General features: G+C 39.0%; 1 protein-coding gene across 2 annotated transcripts in view; it reads right to left on the reverse strand.

Annotated features, from left to right (window-relative positions):
• Positions 1–599: 599 nt before the first annotated feature.
• The window catches only part of LOC140165066 (uncharacterized), a 34,629-nt gene continuing 13,829 nt past the window's right edge, over positions 600–21,399 (reverse strand). For both annotated transcript variants that reach the window (XM_072188487.1, XM_072188488.1), the window contains exons 2-14: positions 18,864–18,929; positions 18,282–18,374; positions 17,317–17,382; positions 16,739–16,831; positions 15,769–15,834; positions 15,186–15,278; positions 14,223–14,288; positions 13,632–13,724; positions 11,193–11,282; positions 10,641–10,678; positions 7,573–7,715; positions 6,151–6,304; positions 600–5,427 (exon numbers count right to left, since the gene is read on the reverse strand). In XM_072188487.1, the coding sequence (XP_072044588.1) occupies positions 5,233–5,427; positions 6,151–6,304; positions 7,573–7,715; positions 10,641–10,678; positions 11,193–11,282; positions 13,632–13,724; positions 14,223–14,288; positions 15,186–15,278; positions 15,769–15,834; positions 16,739–16,831; positions 17,317–17,382; positions 18,282–18,374; positions 18,864–18,929 (1,256 nt within the window). In that variant the 3' untranslated portion in view covers positions 600–5,232. The remainder of the gene's footprint in view (positions 5,428–6,150; positions 6,305–7,572; positions 7,716–10,640; positions 10,679–11,192; positions 11,283–13,631; positions 13,725–14,222; positions 14,289–15,185; positions 15,279–15,768; positions 15,835–16,738; positions 16,832–17,316; positions 17,383–18,281; positions 18,375–18,863; positions 18,930–21,399) is intronic.

The following is a 21,399-nucleotide window of genomic DNA, read 5'->3' on the forward strand; positions in this document are numbered from 1 at the left end:
ATTAGGCAACCCTAGCACCCCTTCACCACCTAAACCTACCCTGATACTTCTTAAATCAATGACACCCCCGATCCACCATGACATCCCCTTAACGCAGCGTAACACCCCTACCCAATGTCGATAAACTTTTGGCAAGATTTTGACCATTTTTATGCTAATTAGATAATTTGCATAGAACTTAAAACCAAAGCGTCCAATGAAATAATAAAGCTCCTATGTTGTTGCCAATGAAATTTGCCACATTTTGGTACCAATGACGATCGTGTCACAATTGATTTGGTTTAGAAGACAGAGTATTTTATTTAAAGTGGCATTTCGTGATTCACAGTCTCCCCCCTCTCCCCCCCCCCCACTGTCACAAAAAATACATATTTTATACGACTGGAAAATGTTTATGTACAAAAACAATTCTTGCAGATTAATTGGTCTAGTAAAATTTTGGGAATAAGCTTTATTCATGGATATCTACTGAAAATATCATAACAAGAGGCTGTTAGGATCACGAAATACTGCTTTAGATTTTTTTTACTTTTCAGTGAAAATAAAAACTGATTTGTCAAAAACTCCATAATAAAGAAAACACTCTAAAGATTACTGTCTTGTTTTTATGGTAAACTAATCTTTTAATTTCTGAAATAAACGTCGGTGTTTTATTTTGATCAATGAAATTGAGACCCATCGGAAACTTTAAGATCAATTTTTTTTATTTACCCCTATGGACAATGGTACTGGTGGGAACCAAAACTAAAATTCGACCTTTATGCCTTTGACTCAAGAATTGTATATTAGATATGTTACATCAAACTGTACTTTCAGTACTTTTTTGGAATTCTTGTGTACACCAGTAAATACAAATCTCCTACACCCTTGGAGGAAAAAATAGTGTTTCGAAAATATGAAAGTGCCCATATCAAAATATAATAGGTATCGGGATAGTCTCTGATACTAATACCGGAATAGTACCCGCTACCTATTATTATCGGTATTTTATTATTCACATGTCGTGGCCAAATGGCCAAATTACATGTAAAATTACATAGCAGTTATACATATTAAAACATTAAAAAGGTTGAACACTAACATAATTTTAAAAGGCATCAAAAACAAATTTCACACAAAATATTACTTTTTACCAAATATTGCACATGTTTTGGAAAACATGAAAATATACTAAATTTCAAAACAATTATAATAAATATTGACATAAAGAAACAAATATTATAGCAGCTGCACCAGACCATAAAAAACAGCATTCATGGCACTGAAGAACAATCCCAAGAGGAGATTACCGATTTCAAAGATCAACAAAATATGGGATAGGACTCAGCCGAAAGCGCTCGGTCCTGGCACGGAATTTGGAAAAGTTGTGGGAATTACGCAAATTGCGACCATGGCTCTGAAGTATGGTAGGAGGGATTAACGACTGTGTTCTTTCATTGTTAGGCAGCCCTTCAAACCTACGACAGTGTTGCACCCTCCTATCAGACAGGGAGTCAAGTTTACAGCTGAGCAGCGCATCATGATATGATTGTAATGTCCTCCCAGGATTGTTCTACAGGCTCTTTTTTGAATAGACTCAAGGTCTTTGGATTGTTTAATTGAAATACTAGAATGCCACAAAACACTGGCATACTCGAGAATCGGTCTAACATAACCACGACACTCAGCTCTTCACTATCAAACCCAAACCTCTTGAGGGACCTTAGCATAAACAACCTCTTATTGGCTTTTTTAAGCATGTTATTAACCTGGGTGTCCCACTTGAGGTTGTCCTGAAGATAAATACCAAGGACCTTAGCTTCTGTGACGTATGACAGTGGTTCTGCGCCGATTCTCAAGTCACCAGCCTGGGGCTTACTTTTACTGAAGCATACTTGGAGGGCCTGACATTTGGAGGGATTTAATTTGAGCAAATTACCCTTGGACCACTCAGTAAACTGATCAAGATCAGATTGTAAAAAGCTGGAGGGTTGCGATCCATTTACATTCTCTGCAAATGTCAGGTCATCCACGTATTTCCAACAACTAGAATTGGAATTTGAGCAGCATCGTTTATGCGAATCTGAAAACCAATGGGACCGAGTCTCGTGCCATGAGGTACTCCCCCATGAAGTGGAACATAGTCTGAAAGGGTGTCATTAAAGCGAACACATTGCTGCCTATCATGAAGGAAATCACAAATCCATGGAACGATGGATCCACGGACTCCCAAGCGGATTATAGTATCAACAAGGATGGTATGGTCGACCAAGTCAAACGCTTTGGAAACATCCGTTAGGACCACCGTTCCAACATTGTGACTTCCTTCTGCGCCTTGATGCAGATGGTGAAGAAGGCTAACAAGGTAATGGGATGTCGAAACACCTTTAACATTGCCAAATTGGCGCTCATCAATTTTATGCTGAATATCATCGAGGACCCACCCACAACAAAACCTTCGGCAACTTTAGCAAAAACAAAGGTGAGTGACACCTAGTGGGATATTAGTATCGGTATAGTATATGTTTCACATATTTGTCCATATATGGACATATAGTATCGGGATAGTATCCGATAATGGTACTGGGAGACACTGATAAATAGTATCGGAATAGCGCCCGATACTAGTATCGGGATAGTACCTATAATACTAGTATCGGCATAGTGTCTGATACTATTTGTTTCGCATGTAAATTGTTTTGCCCAAACATGGTCATAGAGATATGTCCAGGTATTTACATGGTATATGGAAAAGGTCACTGGAAAATTTCAAATGATTATAGTTGTACATACATTAAATGTAAAATGTGTAGCAATTGATTATTGTACATTCATGCAGTATTGAAATTTAAAAAAAAAAAAACAACAATTGAAAATGTACATTATGAATGCTCAAAATATATAATATACACATTCACATTTATTGCATGCATATTGAGCACCATTTTGTCTTGTGTGCGGAATTCAACATACTCCGTGGTTATATAGCCTACATTGTACAATTTGTACTTAAGCTTATACTAAAGTTCTGTTCAAAAACAGTCACCCAATACCTCATACAATCATACCTGTATTGAGAAGTCCAGAAATAAACACACTGTCCAATTCCTTGTACAGCACTTATTATCCTTTGAATCAGCGGAACTCATTCCTTGACTGTATAGGAATTAGTCTCCAAGCAGATATGGCATACTATAATATCAGAATACTAGTATCGGAATAGTACCTGCTAGAGGTTCACTATACCGATACTTTCGGATAGCTCCAGAATACCTACCAGATGCTATCCCGTATAGACCACTTGACATGTGACGTCATTGCCCGGCAGTATGCGCACGCATTATGGTACTAGTTTCCATTGTTCTTTGCCCTGCAGTGTGCGTGCGCATCGTAGTCTGCTCAGGGCATGTGTATTTTAAATCTCCCACCACATTTCATATAGTACAAGAAAGCCATTGAACAGTGAAGCGGTTCGTTCGGGCATATCGACAGACCAATCCCTCGCCTTTGCTGATAAACAATAATGTAAAGTGGTCTATAGTAGCCGGAACTATACCGACACCTTTTCTTTTTTGCTATGGGGGGCATTGTACTTAATATGACCCATTAGAAAAGGCTTAAAACCCAACTATTAGACCGTGATTCATATGTAATCCTCATTAAGGCCTGGAAAATAGATTGTCTGTGACAAATGAGCACAATCCGACCTTTTATACAGATTTGGCGAAGCTTCAAAATGTGTTACATTTCAGAAACACCAAGGCGAGGTGGCGTAAGCTGTATGGGCTATAGACTGATCTAGTCGGCAGTTTTTTGGAATTTCTACAATGGATGTCTTCTTCTGACCTTTAACTTGCAGAAAGGGTAAGCTTTTGAAGAACTGGGTCGCGCTGGAGTCAAGAAAATGACGTTTTCCTATTTACTGGTGTGCACCCATAAGCAGAGGAATACAATTAGATATGTATTACTGAAAGATTATTGAAATCTCCACGTGTTAATCTTAAATCGGCTGGTGAGCGCTCCTTTCATTTCGCTGCTCCGGCTGTTTGGAATTCGCTTCCAAACAGCCTCCGTAACATACATTCGCTTACTCAATTCAAACAGCCGCTTAAAACGCATCTTTTTCTTCGTGCTTTCCGGATTCACATATGTAACTTGTTTGTCTTTATTGTTTGTGCGCCTTGAGTTCTTTTGAAGATTGTGCGCCTACTAAGAACCCTCCATTATTATTACTGTTATTATTATGTTTATCTCAATATTCGCCCAATTTTGAAATTCTTTTTCTCCTTTCTCGATATGTTGTTCATGAGGGTATTTACAGCCACTAGCAAGCCAACAATTTGTGTTCCAATTTTGCCAAATGTGCACCCACTATTTTAATTAAATCGACTCATCTAAGATATTGCCAAGAGAATTACCAAAATAACATTAAACGATGTTATAGAACCCCGGGGGGGGGGGCACTTCCATGACAGATATGCATCATGTGCCTCGGGATAGACCCCCTTTTTCAAACCGGCTTGTACCCAATGACCCCCTTTTTGTGTTATGGTCCTACATATTACCCAATGACCCCCTTTAAAAAAATTCATGTACTCAATGACCCCCTTTTTCTATTTCCTGCTATACCCAATGACCCCCCCCCCCCTTTAATTCCCAAATTTAGGTGGTATTTGTGTTCTCCTCCAGAAATAATGAGATTTTCACATTTCCAAGGTGGCCAAGTTGTTTTTACGCAGTTTAGCACTTATTTATGTTTACTTAATGATACTCTTTTGGCAATCCTGTACTCAATGACTCCCATTTTACTTTTTGTTACCCCAATGACCATCCTTTTTCAAAGTTTCATACCGAATGACCCCATTTTTATTCAGGTTGTGTACTGAATGACCCCATATTTTTGTAATTGTACATTTGACCTGAATGCCCCCTACTTTTAACATGCCCGAGGCACATCCCTGTCATTTCAGATAGGGAGTGCCTCCCCCGGGGATAGAACCAACATTTGTCACAGTACCAACTTTCATACATACGGCGTGATCCATGACCTTTAGGTATAGCAAAGAAAACATTGCATGTTCCCAAATAATAATATCACATATACATGCACATAAATATACCCAGATCTATATACACGCACCCCCCATGCCCCAATCCACCCAAAATACACATTTTGTTAACGGTATACTATTTTCCCCAGTAATCGGGAGGTAGCCCGTCACCATCCTATATCAAAGCAGCCCGTCACCCATCCTACATCAAAGCAGCACAACTGTAAATGCGAACATTTTTCCATGCCATATATGGAGGGGTGGTACCAGACCACGGTATGACCATCACGTAGGCTGCCACTGTACGGGATACCTTACGGCAGGTACATCCACATCCACCTTGACAATAAGATCTTCTGCATTCCTCGTTGAAAACCCACTGGATGCGGTCGTTCATCTAAAATCAAAGTACATATTCATATGAAAAATTGACGCAAAAGATGACAAAAGAGCAGTTTTGAAAGAAAAAACATCAATTGAACACCTGAGATTTAGTTTTTAGAAGGACCCAACTAGAGAAATTGGGTAATTATCTATCAATTGAACAAGTAGAAACGTGTAATTGGTAAGAAAGTTTGTTGTGAAAAACCGTTATTTCATGGATAAACAACTCCTCTTTAACACGAGGCTTAAGTCCATGGAATCGTGTATTTATTCATGCAAACCATTATTTTTATACTTGGAATATGAGCCGTTTTTCACACATAAGAAAGAACAGTCTTTTGGCAATAACATGTTGGATCTAACTAAATTTGGTAAAATGGTGGCGTTTTACCCTTTTGCCACTCAGGCATTAAATTTCGTATAATTGTAAGTGTCCACATGGACATACTCCTCAATCATTGAGTCATATCATAATGTGAATGATTTATTAGCTTTGTCAAAACACTGATAGAGCCTTATCAATTTGCCTCCTACCCGTTATTCCGAATGGGCCGTGTTCCGATTTGTGCATAACACTAAATAAACACGGAATAATGCTCTGTCGGAGCAATGTTAAGGTTAATGTTGGGCAATGTTACATTTAGGTTTCTTTTTGTCGAAATTACCCCCTCTATCGGTGGTTACTGTTGCTCATATGTTTGTAAGCTTTCAAGTTGTAATGAGCTTTTACACTTACATGGATGATCTGAGCGAGGTCGCCTCCTGTCAACGTCACCAGATAAGTCATTTGAGGTAACGCTGGTGGGCATATCCTGGAACTAGACTGTCTTTTGTGACGAGTATTCTCAAAATCCCTCCTTGGCCCCCAAAAGATATCGGAACCGATACAACTAAAAAGGCAGAAATTGTTGCATGAATTAAAATTCGGTTATGACACTATCTATAAAACCTGTTGGTCATAATTACGTATTTTCAACGTAGTGAAGAAATATTTGAGGTAATATGCGACCCCATAGAATATAAAAAGCAGAAATTTGTATGTTTAAAGTCAAAATGAGGTATGGGGGTGGCTGGGGTGGCTCAAAACACAATATTGCTAAGACAATATTGTTCAAGGTTGCGCCGCAGGCTTATAAAGAAACAATGTTGCTCCAAAAACAATAGCAAACAAGCTTAAACTATAAATTAGGCCCCGATAAAGGGCAGGGTCTGAAGAATGAGGGAAATTATGGGGTAAAAAAAAAAAAAAAAATGTAAAAGTAGGCCTTTGAAATGGGTGACGAACTGTCCGTAAATATAACAGAATTTTCGTTATCAGTTTTTTTTTTTTTTTTAAATTTTTATTTGTTCGGATTGTGACAACCCTGGATAACCCAAGAAAGCCTCTATTGAAGCTTATTTCCATTGGGGTCCATTTGAACACCGGGACAGGTTGGGAACAGTCAGGGGTTAACACCCTACTCTTTTCGAAACTGGCTGCGAGATACATGTACAGGTATGGCTCTCTGCGCTCAGTTCTTCATCCTTAAGGTTACTCTTGCTTACTTGCACTGCGGGGCCCTTATATTGGGGTCCCACTTGGAGTGTTTAGTCGTCGTATGGGAGTCTCCGGCCTCGGGCCTTAATGTTAAAAATATTAGTTTTTATATTCTATAGTGTTATCCAAAAATATTTCTTCACTACGTTGAAAATACGTTTTAAAGTGAATTATGACCAACACAGGGCGCTATTATTGTACTAAAGTACGTGGTATTTTGACAACGGGATACAACGTGACCATACGTATGCTAGCATACAGCATACTCTTCCAAGCACGGTCTTCACCGTGATAATACACTACGTATTGTCACAGTGTTTTCCATGTACAATGTGTGTGTGTATTGGGTCGACCATGTACATTATCACCTCATTCATTTCATTCATTCATTTATTTATTTCCACAATTCACATAAAAATTACATAATACGCACTAAAATAATAATACATCATAATACTATCAAAGAATCATGGAGGAGATGACCGAAAGGCCAGTAAGCATGGTAAGGCCAGAGGTAGGCACCACCTAATTTTAATAAAAATTAAAAAAAAAAAGAAAAAAAAAAAAAAAAAAGAAACACTATAATGCTCACAAGTGAAGTGACGCTGTTTCAATATTTACCTGTTTAGAATCTCACGCTCCTGGGATGGATTCAAAGTGAACAAGGGTCTGGTGTAAAATGGCTCTTCTTTTAAGCGGTGTAAAGAGCCATTACCTCCCATGTCTATCATCAACTGATCGCGGTTGATTTCCAGCTCCGCAACCTATTAAAAGTCAGAGTGACACTGTTAGTGTGTTACTTAGGCCTATATGTTCGAGTGTTGGGGGGGATGATACTAAATTTGCGGTTTATGTATTAGCCACGCAAAACTATGAGGAATTCTATTGGTTTGCTCTCAATAAAATGAATCAACTTCAGGCAAGGTATCGATGAATAATTCGCATCAACGCTTATGTGATTGAGGTCTCCACATAAATAAAGGTTGTTTTCAGAGAAAGTAGAAATTAACACTTGCTGTCAATAATGCCAAGGAAATACATGATATGTATAAGATATGATATGTGTTCGTATTCGTGTCCTCGTGTGAAACAATACATCAGACATAATGGTTCTTGGCTCCCGACATGAATTATTTTAGAAGTCAGTAAAGAAAATCACACGATATTGACCACGGTGTGAGAGTAAAGCACCATTCGCAGAGATTCGCAGCTGGTTTACATAAATATAGTTAATTGTTATTTATATACTAGATTGTTTTGTTTGTTGTTGTTGTTTTTGTTGTTTGTTGTTGTTTGCCTGTTTGTTTTTTGTTTTTGTTTGTTTGTTTTTGTTTTTTGTTTTATCTTTAAAATCTTTTTTAAATGCTGATAAATCGTGTTTTGCTGCACACCTCTCTTTTAGAATTCAGTATTTTTTAAATAGAATTCTATCGTGCAGCATAATTTAACACCACCAAATATTTTAAATTGATTCTGGGAATTGATAAAAGAAACATTTTGGCGTTTAAATAATCTTAATCGGACGTTTCATTCCAGAGATATGGCCTGTTGAGTGTCACGGTTTTATATAGGGGTGCTAGAACATGTTAACAGTTTAAGTCTAAAAAGGAATACTATACTAAAAGAAAGTGCAATTTTAAGGTGCCTTTTCTTAATGTATTTATTAACTAGTGTTATTTGGGACATTATATTTGCTTATAACAACATCAAATAAGATCATCCTGAAATTTAAGCGATTTTGTTGACATACAACAAAAAATATAAGACCTCAACCCCATGGCTTCTTTGGTGGAGCCTCAAGTATGATCGTAGATGGCTACCATGGACAATATCTACATAGGAGCTGAACAATAAGTGCACTATTTCAAATGAATAGCGGCAGTCTTAAACATTGTTCAATCTTATAATGTCAGCACATTTTATCTTCAACAATGATTATATTTCATCAAGGCATAAGTTTGGTAACATTAATCACTACCAATTTTGAAAATTTTGCTCCAACTCAAAGGTTATCTTTACTACATTGAGCAATATACTCTGTTTGCATGGAAGCCATGATGGGTAGCATATCTATTTGGGAGGCTTAAACATTCTTTAATTTCTTAACATCCTGCACATTTTGTCTTCAAAAATAGTTACATTTTATGAGTGTGTAAGCTTGCTTGTCTGAATCAATCACCTGATGCACAGAATAGTGTCACTTCAACCTGTAGTTCTCATCTCATTAAATTTGTCTTAAAAAAAAGTTGATCTCATGATAAAGGAAGGTCCTCTCTATATACTGACCAATCAGGAAAGAGTTTGGTTAATGTTTTCTGATGGAATCAGGAATTTCTTGAAACAACCTGTTTTAGGTCTTCATTGGGTCAATGCAAGTACTCTAAACCATTTATCAGGTCTGGGACTTCCTGCATTGAGCTGTGAATGCATAGACAATACATGGGTGAGTGCACACACACAGTAAATGGGAAACCGTTCTAGCAGCAAATGTATTGACAGTGGACATCCCTATTAATAATCCTTGGTTTTGATCCACTGAGCATTAATGTGACCAATATTGCAGTGCACGTCTTTCTTCTTTTGACGGTGTAATATACAAAATAATAATATTATCAGTAAAGGACTTATAATTTCTGATTTTAATACTACTTTAATGGCAGTCAAGTTAGCTCAATCGATAAGGCGTTCGACTATGGTGCGAGAGGTTGCGGGTTCGATCCCCTGCAGTGCCTAGTACGCTCTCGTGGAAAAATTATGTTTGCTTGAAATTCCCCTGGACAAGGAACTTACTGCTAATTGTCTCGTACCCGTACGAAACTCGGGGAGCTGATCCTGGTTGCGATGGTTATTTGTGGAATGTCTAGGATGTGCGCTCTTGTAGCAAATTCCCTGATTTTTTGTTAAATGTTTTTTGGAAAGATGTGGGGCCTTAGTGGTCAGCGAAAACCTGTAAAGTGTGCTGAGGCTTGTGGACCAACGTCTAGGCGTTGTGCCTGTGTGTAGCGCACTATAAATCACTGCGCTGTTTAAAAAATCTGATCTTACTTTTGCTTTTCGCCAACGCTTGTTAAAATCCTGACTTTGCATTTTAAATTCTGTCTTGCGCGTGCGCAGAAGTTTGAACCTAGGGCGAAACCTGTACTTTAAATGCACGCCTGACTATGTCTTGTTTCACTCGCCTTCATGTTATTGGTATGCAGCTGGCACGTAATTAAATTGTTTTGAGCAAGTGTGCCGAATATCTATTTTGCTGAATTCAGCGCTCTCCATCCCCACCTCTCTCTCTCCACCTCTCCCTCTCTCTAGCCAGTGGCGTAACTACGGGGGACGGGGAACAACATGCCCAGGCGCCACCCTTAGGTTTTGACCAATTCAGCATCGATTCTGCGCCCCTCTAAACGATGAAAATCAAAATGTTCGCGCGGGGGGGGGGGAATTATATATCCTTAGCCATGGGCGACACAACCCCTAGCTACGCCACTGCCCGCGTTTAAGATATTCTCGGGTGGGGGGTAGGGGCGCCAATTTTGTTTCTTGCCCCGGGCGCTACCAACCCTAGTTACGCCACTGTCTATAGCTCTGTCACCAGCTGTCTTTCAACAACTCTAACATACACGCACATTACTCATGGTTCTTGAAAATGTATCCACTTTATTCTATCGGGAGTTCATAATATTATATATAGTTACCTGTGAACTGCTCAGTTGTGGTAGCGCACATGTACAGTCTGTCAAAAATATTATGTGAAACAGTATTTATTATTATGAGTCAAACGTTTTTCTATATATAAAGACCAGAGGCGCCATATCCTCCCCTTCACCTGGCTCGAAATACCGAGACAAAATTGACAAAAGTTTCGGACGTTGAACCGTTGTTGACCCGATGTAGCTATCCGATAAGTGGTCCAAAATAGACAGAACAACATTGACCCAACGTTGCCCTGCCGATGCCGACCGCAGCACATTCTTTGTTGAGCCGGTCTTTGTTAACCGATAATTTATTAAATATTGGCAGAAAAACATTTGCCCAATGTTGGCTTGCTGATACCGACAGTGCCGACCTTTACAACTGGTTAGGGACAATATTATGTCCTATGTCCAGTCTATTACCACACCACCTATACGCCACGCATAAATTCTGCTAGCCGATTACTTTTTAAGCTTTGCCCGTGAAGTACATGCATAAAATAAAAGAAATCCACACAAAATCCACACTTTACAAAAGTTATAAAAATCACCCACCTGGTGGTGGTGCGGTTGTCGCTGGTGGGTCAGCAATCGTCACATCTGCGGGTGTTGCTGGTGGATCAGTCGCCACACTTGTTGGCGGAGCTGTTGTAGTAAATTGACAACATCCAGAGATGTCATTGTGCCTGAATGATATTTTACACTTTTATTCATAACGAAGTGGGGGAGGAGGGGGGGCTACATTTTTCCATGGGGGTTATGTCACCCAAAGTACACACTTTACAACGGAAAATGGCAGCAGTTGCTTTTATTATGATTAAAAAAAATCTTATTCCGCTCTCCCCGTGGCTCGTTAAAGTCGGTTCTGATCAGGATAACGCCCGATTGTCGGCTACCCTTGCATGTCCTGTAAAATTTCCCTGTCCAGCTATCTATGGCGACCCCCTTCACCAGGTCATTTATGCCTGGCCGAAGTTTCATCAGCGTCAAAGAAATATAGTTGCTTGATCACATGCTCCTAACATAGTATTTTACAGATTCTTTCCATTTTTCCTTCCGTAATTAGCTAATTAATAGTATGTAAATGTGCACATTGAAATGATGTTATTTGTGTTTCGTTTTGCCTTAATTAAAACAATATCGTTCTAAATGAATCATTAACTCATGTTATTTGTTGTATAGACAACATTTAGCTAAATATTGCCATTACTTAAGATCGCGCGCCACCAGATGTGTTATAGATGATTATTCCTGTTGATTAGTATGAGCAGTGTTTTTTGTGACTGCTCCCTAAAAACAAGCATATTTTTACTAATCATAAAGCCCACATTGTACTCTGGTATTGTGGGAAACAAAAAGTTTTTATATTAATCCAGTTATAAGCCCAAAACGAAATAAAGATGTGTTACGAGTCGTACTTGACTCAAGGCCAAAATCACCTTTTACCCAAATTCACACGAATGCACAACACAAATACACTGTTTAATTCAGCTAACAAAATCTAAGTCTTTAATTGAAAGCACCTTATGATTGGTACAATATATGACAACAAATGCTCATACACAATAATCAAATATAATCACTCTTTAACTATTTAGTACTTAGCCAGCATTCTTCTTCTTGGTGATAATAAAGTTCTTGCGATGTTCTGGACGACCGATGTAATATATATCCTTATTCACTTGTCCTGCGAAAATCAGCGAAGTCCAGTGTACACTTGAGTTTATAAATATCCTTGCGTATGAAATCCTCACACAAAAATGGCGTTGCTTTCTCCTTGCGCTGCTTTCTCCAAACTTAACTCCTTGCGCTGCTTTCTCCAAACTTAACTACTTGCGCTGCTATGGTGCTATTTCCACCTTTCACACTATATCTTCAGGAAGCAGGACTGCGATGCAGTTGTCCCCACTTATATTGACAGCTGTGTTGTATCAAAAACCATAGATCATCATATTTGGATAATCTATGCATGAACCAGACTTCAGCGAGTCGACAGAAGAATTTATATTCCTTTCTTGGATGAAGTACGTTCTTTGACGTATTCTAGATCATCTCCGACAACACTGGCAGGTAGTAGTGCATTGACTACTTAAATTAATTCTGGTTCGCAATTTCCTTTCTTTGAAGGAATTGGACTGTAAGCATATTAGCTAGCTAGCCCAGATCAACACTACAAACTGTGAATAATTGTGTTTACATTTTCTTATATATCAAGCAGTGGGAAATCCCAAATATTAATAGCCAAATGTGATCTTGAAAATTCCCAAGCCTTAATTATAACATTAACCTTTCACATGACATCATTTCCTGAGAAAAATCCCGTGATGTCATCTTTACTTTACAACCTCAAGGGGGTTTCCAAATATTCCAAATTAGATATGATTCAACTTGTTTTGCTCAATTTGAGAGGGGAATTCCCCTAAAATGTCATCACTCATGTAACTTTGTAAACAAAGATAAACCATCAAATTAAATTAATCAGGGCACATCACATATGCAACATTTAGGCTTTCACTCGAAATAGCATGGGCAGTGTTTTTTTACGACTGCTCCCTAAATAAACAAGCATATTTTGTTTACAAAATATTATGTTAATCATAAATCCCACACTATATTCTGTTATTGTGTGAAACAAGACATTTTTATAATAACCCATTCTGGAGTTACAAGCCAAAAACGAAATAAAGATGCAATAATTACGATTTCCGTCAGACAATCCAAGAAATTAATGTTGGCACACTCTGGCATAATAACTGTATATCGCTGACCCTCTCCCCCAATCCAATGTTGATGAAAGCAATTTTGACATTGGGACAAGGGAAAAGGGTAAGGTTTGTACTTCTCATCAAACATAGTTATACTAATTTCACTGAACTCTCAGAGCAGCAATAAAGAGTTCCAACATATTATCAAAGTGTGCCAACTATTTATTTCTTTGATTGTATATAGTTTTCAGCTTTAATGTCTGGATATGCTTGACATAAAAACACCCACCTGGTGGTAGTGCGGTTGTCGCTGGTTGATCAGCAGTCGTCACACCTGCGGGAGTTGCTGGTGGTGGATCAGTCGCCACACTTGGTGGAGGAGCTGTTATAGTAAATTAATAAAGTTCATGCACGTATCTTTATAAGCGACGGAAGAGGGGGTGGGGGTGGGGGTGAGGGTCGATGTGTCGGGGGGGGGGGGGTATTTTTTTTTATGGGAGAACGTCCTCTCTAAATGTCCTTATAAAAAAAAAAAGAAGCCATAATTGTCCTATGCATCGTCCTTTATAGCCCGGAAATACTGTAAAGCAATATTGTAAAAAAGCATATTACTGGGCGCTTCGTGCGCACTAGCCCAGCAAAACGCACCTTCATTTTTGGCTAAAATAGTTTGATGTTGAAAATTTTGTACTATTATTGAATTTGATGCATTTTCTTCGTTTCGTGCATGTGGCAATATTCAATAACAAAATACACAATGTGAGATATCGATAGTGACTCCACATTTTTTCGGAGAGGCGATGGTCTTTTCCACTTTATTTCTTTTCCAAGCAAAAAGAAACAGAAAATATCCGCAAGTTTTTAAAAGTACATTACCTACCTGGTGGTAGTGCGGTTGTCGGTGGTGGACCACCAGTCGTCACAGCTCCGGGTGTTTGTGGCGCATCTGTTATAGTAAATTAACAATATTCAGAGATGTCATAGCGCCTAAATAATATTTTACAAGTTCATTCGGAAGCGGGGTGGCTAAATTTTTCCATGGGAGATCGAGAATATCACCCTAAAAATCCTAAATAGTATTTTGCACGTTTATTCATAGGCGGCGGAAGGAAGGGGGGGGGACTAAATTGTTCCATGTGGGAACGACCCCATAAAATTTTAATATATGTAGAAGAAAAAATTAAGCAGTAATTGCCCTGAGTGCATCTTCCTCACGTGTTCCAGCGGTTCCACTCTGTCGTTTCCTTATAATTTGCTTCAGACAGCACCAACAAACACCCAAGTAGTATCACAATAGATATGGCCATGGTCATGGTTAAAATATTTCTCCGGAATGCAACACAATTTCTCAGATAAAATTACTGGAACTTAACACTTTTGTTGTGAGGCAGCTGGGTTGTCAACCAAAAGTGAATGGCGCATCAAAAGGTGTGGTCACGTGCGCTTAATTTCCAAGGTTATTAATGTTAATAAACGTAAATGAGTAATGCTTTGTATGCAGATTTCAATTCATCATTATACCCCATTTTATAATAAAATCCCACATTTGATTATGTGAACAGCATTTTCTGGTTTTAATTTTTGGTTCTTAGTTGTATTTGATTCAGAAATGGTTAAATGTTATGCTGATCCAATGTTGATGAAAGCAATTTTGACATTGGGACAAGGGAAAAGGGTAAGGTTTGTACTTCTCATCAAACATAGTTATACTAATTTCACTGAACTCTCAGAGCAGCAATAAAGAGTTCCAACATATTATCAAAGTGTGCCAACTATTTATTTCTTTGATTGTATATAGTTTTCAGCTTTAATGTCTGGATATGCTTGACATAAAAACACCCACCTGGTGGTAGTGCGGTTGTCGCTGGTTGATCAGCAGTCGTCACACCTGCGGGAGTTGCTGGTGGTGGATCAGTCGCCACACTTGGTGGAGGAGCTGTTATAGTAAATTAATAAAGTTCATGCACGTATCTTTATAAGCGACGGAAGAGGGGGGGGGGGTGGGGGTGAGGGTCGATGTGTCGGGGGGGTATTTTTTTTTATGGGAGAACGTCCTCTCTAAATGTCCTTATAGAAAAAAAGAAGCCATAATTGTCCTATGCATCGTCCTTTATAGCCCGGAAATACTGTAAAGCAATATTGTAAAAAAGCATATTACTGGGCGCTTCGTGCGCACTAGCCCAGCAAAACGCACCTTCATTTTTGGCTAAAATAGTTTGATGTTGAAAATTTTGTACTATTATTGAATTTGATGCATTTTCTTCGTTTCGTGCATGTGGCAATATTCAATAACAAAATACACAATGTGAGATATCGATAGTGACTCCACATTTTTTCGGAGAGGCGATGGTCTTTTCCACTTTATTTCTTTTCCAAGCACAAAGAAACAGAAAATATCCGCAAGTTTTTAAAAGTACATTACCTACCTGGTGGTAGTGCGGTTGTCGGTGGTGGACCACCAGTCGTCACAGCTCCGGGTGTTTGTGGCGCATCTGTTATAGTAAATTAACAATATTCAGAGATGTCATAGCGCCTAAATAATATTTTACAAGTTCATTCGGAAGCAAGGTGGCTAAATTTTTCCATGGGAGATCGAGAATATCACCCTAAAAATCCTAAATAGTATTTTGCACGTTTATTCATAGGCGGCGGAAGGAAGGGGGGGGGGGGGGGACTAAATTGTTCCATGTGGGAACGACCCCATAAAATTTTAATAAAAAAAAAAAAAAAAATTAAGCAGTAATTGCCCTGAGTGCATCTTCCTCACGTGTTCCAGCGGTTCCACTCTGTCGTTTCCTTATAATTTGCTTCAGACAGCACCAACAAACACCCAAGTAGTATCACAATAGATATGGCCATGGTCATGGTTAAAATATTTCTCCGGAATGCAACACAATTTCTCAGATAAAATTACTGGAACTTAACACTTTTGTTGTGAGGCAGCTGGGTTGTCAACCAAAAGTGAATGGCGCATCAAAAGGTGTGGTCACGTGCGCTTAATTTCCAAGGTTATTAATGTTAATAAACGTAAATGAGTAATGCTTTGTATGCAGATTTCAATTCATCATTATACCCCATTTTATAATAAAATCCCACATTTGATTATGTGAACAGCATTTTCTGGTTTTAATTTTTGGTTCTTAGTTGTATTTGATTCAGAAATGGTTAAATGTTATGCTGATCCAATGTTGATGAAAGCAATTTTGACATTGGGACAAGGGAAAAGGGTAAGGTTTGTACTTCTCATCAAACATAGTTATACTAATTTCACTGAACTCTCAGAGCAGCAATAAAGAGTTCCAACATATTATCAAAGTGTGCCAACTATTTATTTCTTTGATTGTATATAGTTTTCAGCTTTAATGTCTGGATATGCTTGACATAAAAAACACCCACCTGGTGGTAGTGCGGTTGTCGCTGGTTGATCAGCAGTCGTCACACCTGCGGGAGTTGCTGGTGGTGGATCAGTCGCCACACTTGGTGGAGGAGCTGTTATAGTAAATTAATAAAGTTCATGCACGTATCTTTATAAGCGACGGAAGAGGGGTGGGGGTGGGGTGAGGGTCGATGTGTCGGGGGGTATTTTTTTTATGGGAGAACGTCCTCTCTAAATGTCCTTATAGAAAAAAAGAAGCCATAATTGTCCTATGCATCGTCCTTTATAGCCCGGAAATACTGTAAAGCAATATTGTAAAAAAGCATATTACTGGGCGCTTCGTGCGCACTAGCCCAGCAAAACGCACCTTCATTTTTGGCTAAAATAGTTTGATGTTGAAAATTTTGTACTATTATTGAATTTGATGCATTTTCTTCGTTTCGTGCATGTGGCAATATTCAATAACAAAATACACAATGTGAGATATCGATAGTGACTCCACATTTTTTCGGAGAGGCGATGGTCTTTTCCACTTTATTTCTTTTCCAAGCAAAAAGAAACAGAAAATATCCGCAAGTTTTAAAAGTACATTACCTACCTGGTGGTAGTGCGGTTGTCGGTGGTGGACCACCAGTCGTCACAGCTCCGGGTGTTTGTGGCGCATCTGTTATAGTAAATTAACAATATTCAGAGATGTCATAGCGCCTAAATAATATTTTACAAGTTCATTCGGAAGCGGGGTGGCTAAATTTTTCCATGGGAGATCGAGAATATCACCTAAAAATCCTAAATAGTATTTTGCACGTTTATTCATAGGCGGCGGAAGGAAGGGGGGGGGGGGACTAAATTGTTCCATGTGGGAACGACCCCATAAAATTTTAATATATGTAGAAGAAAAAATTAAGCAGTAATTGCCCTGAGTGCATCTTCCTCACGTGTTCCAGCGGTTCCACTCTGTCGTTTCCTTATAATTTGCTTCAGACAGCACCAACAAACACCAAGTAGTATCACAATAGATATGGCCATGGTCATGGTTAAAATATTTCTCCGGAATGCAACACAATTTCTCAGATAAAATTACTGGAACTTAACACTTTTGTTGTGAGGCAGCTGGGTTGTCAACCAAAAGTGAATGGCGCATCAAAAGGTGTGGTCACGTGCGCTTAATTTCCAAGGTTATTAATGTTAATAAACGTAAATGAGTAATGCTTTGTATGCAGATTTCAATTCACCATTATACCCCATTTTATAATAAAATCCCACATTTGATTATGTGAACAGCATTTTCTGGTTTTAATTTTTGGTTCTTAGTTGTATTTGATTCAGAAATGGTTAAATGTTATGCTGATCCAATGTTGATGAAAGCAATTTTGACATTGGGACAAGGGAAAAGGGTAAGGTTTGTACTTCTCATCAAACATAGTTATACTAATTTCACTGAACTCTCAGAGCAGCAATAAAGAGTTCCAACATATTATCAAAGTGTGCCAACTATTTATTTCTTTGATTGTATATAGTTTTCAGCTTTAATGTCTGGATATGCTTGACATAAAAAACACCCACCTGGTGGTAGTGCGGTTGTCGCTGGTTGATCAGCAGTCGTCACACCTGCGGGAGTTGCTGGTGGTGGATCAGTCGCCACACTTGGTGGAGGAGCTGTTATAGTAAATTAATAAAGTTCATGCACGTATCTTTATAAGCGACGGAAGAGGGGTGGGGGTGGGGGTGAGGTCGATGTGTCGGGGGGGTATTTTTTTTTTATGGGAGAACGTCCTCTCTAAATGTCCTTATAGAAAAAAAGAAGCCATAATTGTCCTATGCATCGTCCTTTATAGCCCGGAAATACTGTAAAGCAATATTGTAAAAAAGCATATTACTGGGCGCTTCGTGCGCACTAGCCCAGCAAAACGCACCTTCATTTTTGGCTAAAATAGTTTGATGTTGAAAATTTTGTACTATTATTGAATTTGATGCATTTTCTTCGTTTCGTGCATGTGGCAATATTCAATAACAAAATACACAATGTGAGATATCGATAGTGACTCCACATTTTTTCGGAGAGGCGATGGTCTTTTCCACTTTATTTCTTTTCCAAGCAAAAAGAAACAGAAAATATCCGCAAGTTTTTAAAAGTACATTACCTACCTGGTGGTAGTGCGGTTGTCGGTGGTGGACCACCAGTCGTCACAGCTCCGGGTGTTTGTGGCGCATCTGTTATAGTAAATTAACAATATTCAGAGATGTCATAGCGCCTAAATAATATTTTACAAGTTCATTCGGAAGCAGGGTGGCTAAATTTTTCCATGGGAGATCGAGAATATCACCCTAAAAATCCTAAATAGTATTTTGCAGGTTTATTCATGGGGGGGGGAAGGAAGGGGGGGGGGGATTAAATTGTTCCATGTGGGAACGACCCCATAAAATTTTAATATATGTAGAAGAAAAAATTAAGCAGTAATTGCCCTGAGTGCATCTTCCTCACGTGTTCCAGCGGTTCCACTCTGTCGTTTCCTTATAATTTGCTTCAGACAGCACCAACAAACACCCAAGTAGTATCACAATAGATATGGCCATGGTCATGGTTAAAATATTTCTCCGGAATGCAACACAATTTCTCAGATAAAATTACTGGAACTTAACACTTTTGTTGTGAGGCAGCTGGGTTGTCAACCAAAAGTGAATGGCGCATCAAAAGGTGTGGTCACGTGCGCTTAATTTCCAAGGTTATTAATGTTAATAAACGTAAATGAGTAATGCTTTGTATGCAGATTTCAATTCATCATTATACCCCATTTTATAATAAAATCCCACATTTGATTATGTGAACAGCATTTTCTGGTTTTAATTTTTGGTTCTTAGTTGTATTTGATTCAGAAATGGTTAAATGTTATGCTGACGTACATTAACGTAAGTTGGTGTGTACGTATTCTAAACTCTAATATTAGCATCATCATCATCGGTTACGCTCTACATTGACGTCAATTTGGCGCACCCACCAATGACAGCTTTCCAGGCAGTTTGGTCAGAATTTCAGAAATGATTTGACATCATCTCCCGACACACTCCAATCTTACTATAATTCACCAGAATCTGTCCATCTGTCCATCTGTCTGTTTGTTTGTCTGTCCGCCTCTTTTCTCGGAGACTGGGGGTCGCACGTTCCTCAAACTTGATGGGTGGGTGTATCTTGACCCCAGGCAGAACAAGTTTGTCTTGGTTGGTGGGTTAATGTCACCCAATGTCATCCAGGGGTCAAATTAGTAAAAAACTGTTTTTCTCAAAGACTGGGGGTCGCACGTTCCTCAAACTTGACGGGTGGGTGCGTCTTGACCCAGGACAGAACAAGTTTGTATTGGTTAGTGGTTCAAGGTCACCAGAGGTCATCTAGGGTTCAAATTAGTAAGAACTGTCATATGGGCATGAAACTTGGTGGGTAGGTGCATCTTGACCTAGGTCAGAACAAGTTTGTATTGATTAGTGGGTCAAGGTCACCCAGGGGTCATCTGAGGTCAAATTAGTAAAACTGTTTTTCCGCCTATTTTCTCGGAGACTGGGGTCGCACGTTCCTCAAACTTGGTGGGTGGGTGCATCTGGACCTCAGACAGAACAAGTTTGTTTCAGTTAGTGGGTCAAGATCACCCGAGGTCATCCAGGGGACATCTGAGGCCAAATTAGTAAAAACAATCGTATGGGCATGAAACTTGGTGGGTACAGTCAACTTTTATAGTCAGATTTTGGAAGGTCATTTTGGGGTCATCCGGGGTCACCCAGGGGTCATCTGAGGTCAAATTAGTAAAAATGTCGTATGCGCATATTGGGGTCATCCAAGGTCAAATTACTAAAAACTGCACACATGGGCATGAAACATGGTGGGTACAGTAAACATTTAGAGCCAAATTTTGGAAGGTCATTTCGAGGTCACAAGGGGTCATCTGAGGTCAAATTAGTAAAAACTGTCCTATGGGCATAAAACTTGGTGAGTACAGTCCCCATCAGCCAGGTAATCGCGACAGCCGAGAACCGCCAAATACGGGTACCCGCCTTGTAAATATATAAACCGTAGGGTTTATGCAGATCCCTTTGAGATTAGTCTTGGCACTTCGTGAATAAATATTTCATATTAAATGTCAAGAGTGAGCTGATGAAACTGTTTGACATTCTGAAGAATGATTGAAGAGACAGGAGATTGGCAAGCTCATACATGGGACAAGTGATAGAGGTGAAAGTGGCTGCTGGAGTTTCAAACCCAAGTGTAGTTCGAATTACTTCAAGGATGTCACCGGTGCTCTTCTTAAGATACGTGGAAATGAACATGAAAGAGGCAATTGAAAGAATAGTACCGGGTGTATACCTGCGATTTTTAGATAATGACAAAGTAATAGTGGCAAGTACCAAATCAAGGTTGCAAAGATTGATGTGCAGCATAGAAAGATACATAAAAAGATACCAACTGCAGTGGCGTAACAGTGGCGTACCGTGGCCGCACCAACCCCGGGGGGCTGAAGAAGAAACAATTTTGCCGCCCCTTCCTTAAAGGGGCATTTCGTGAGCCACAGCCTCATCCCCCCACTTTTCGCAAAAAAAGTTGAGATTTTTATATCACTGGAAACCTCTGGCTACATAATGTTTATGTACAAAATATTTCGTGCAGATTAATTCGTTTAGCAAAGATATCGTGAAA

This window comes from Amphiura filiformis, chromosome 11 (genome assembly GCF_039555335.1).
Source record: "Amphiura filiformis chromosome 11, Afil_fr2py, whole genome shotgun sequence".
NCBI classification, from domain to species: Eukaryota; Metazoa; Echinodermata; class Ophiuroidea; order Amphilepidida; family Amphiuridae; genus Amphiura; species Amphiura filiformis.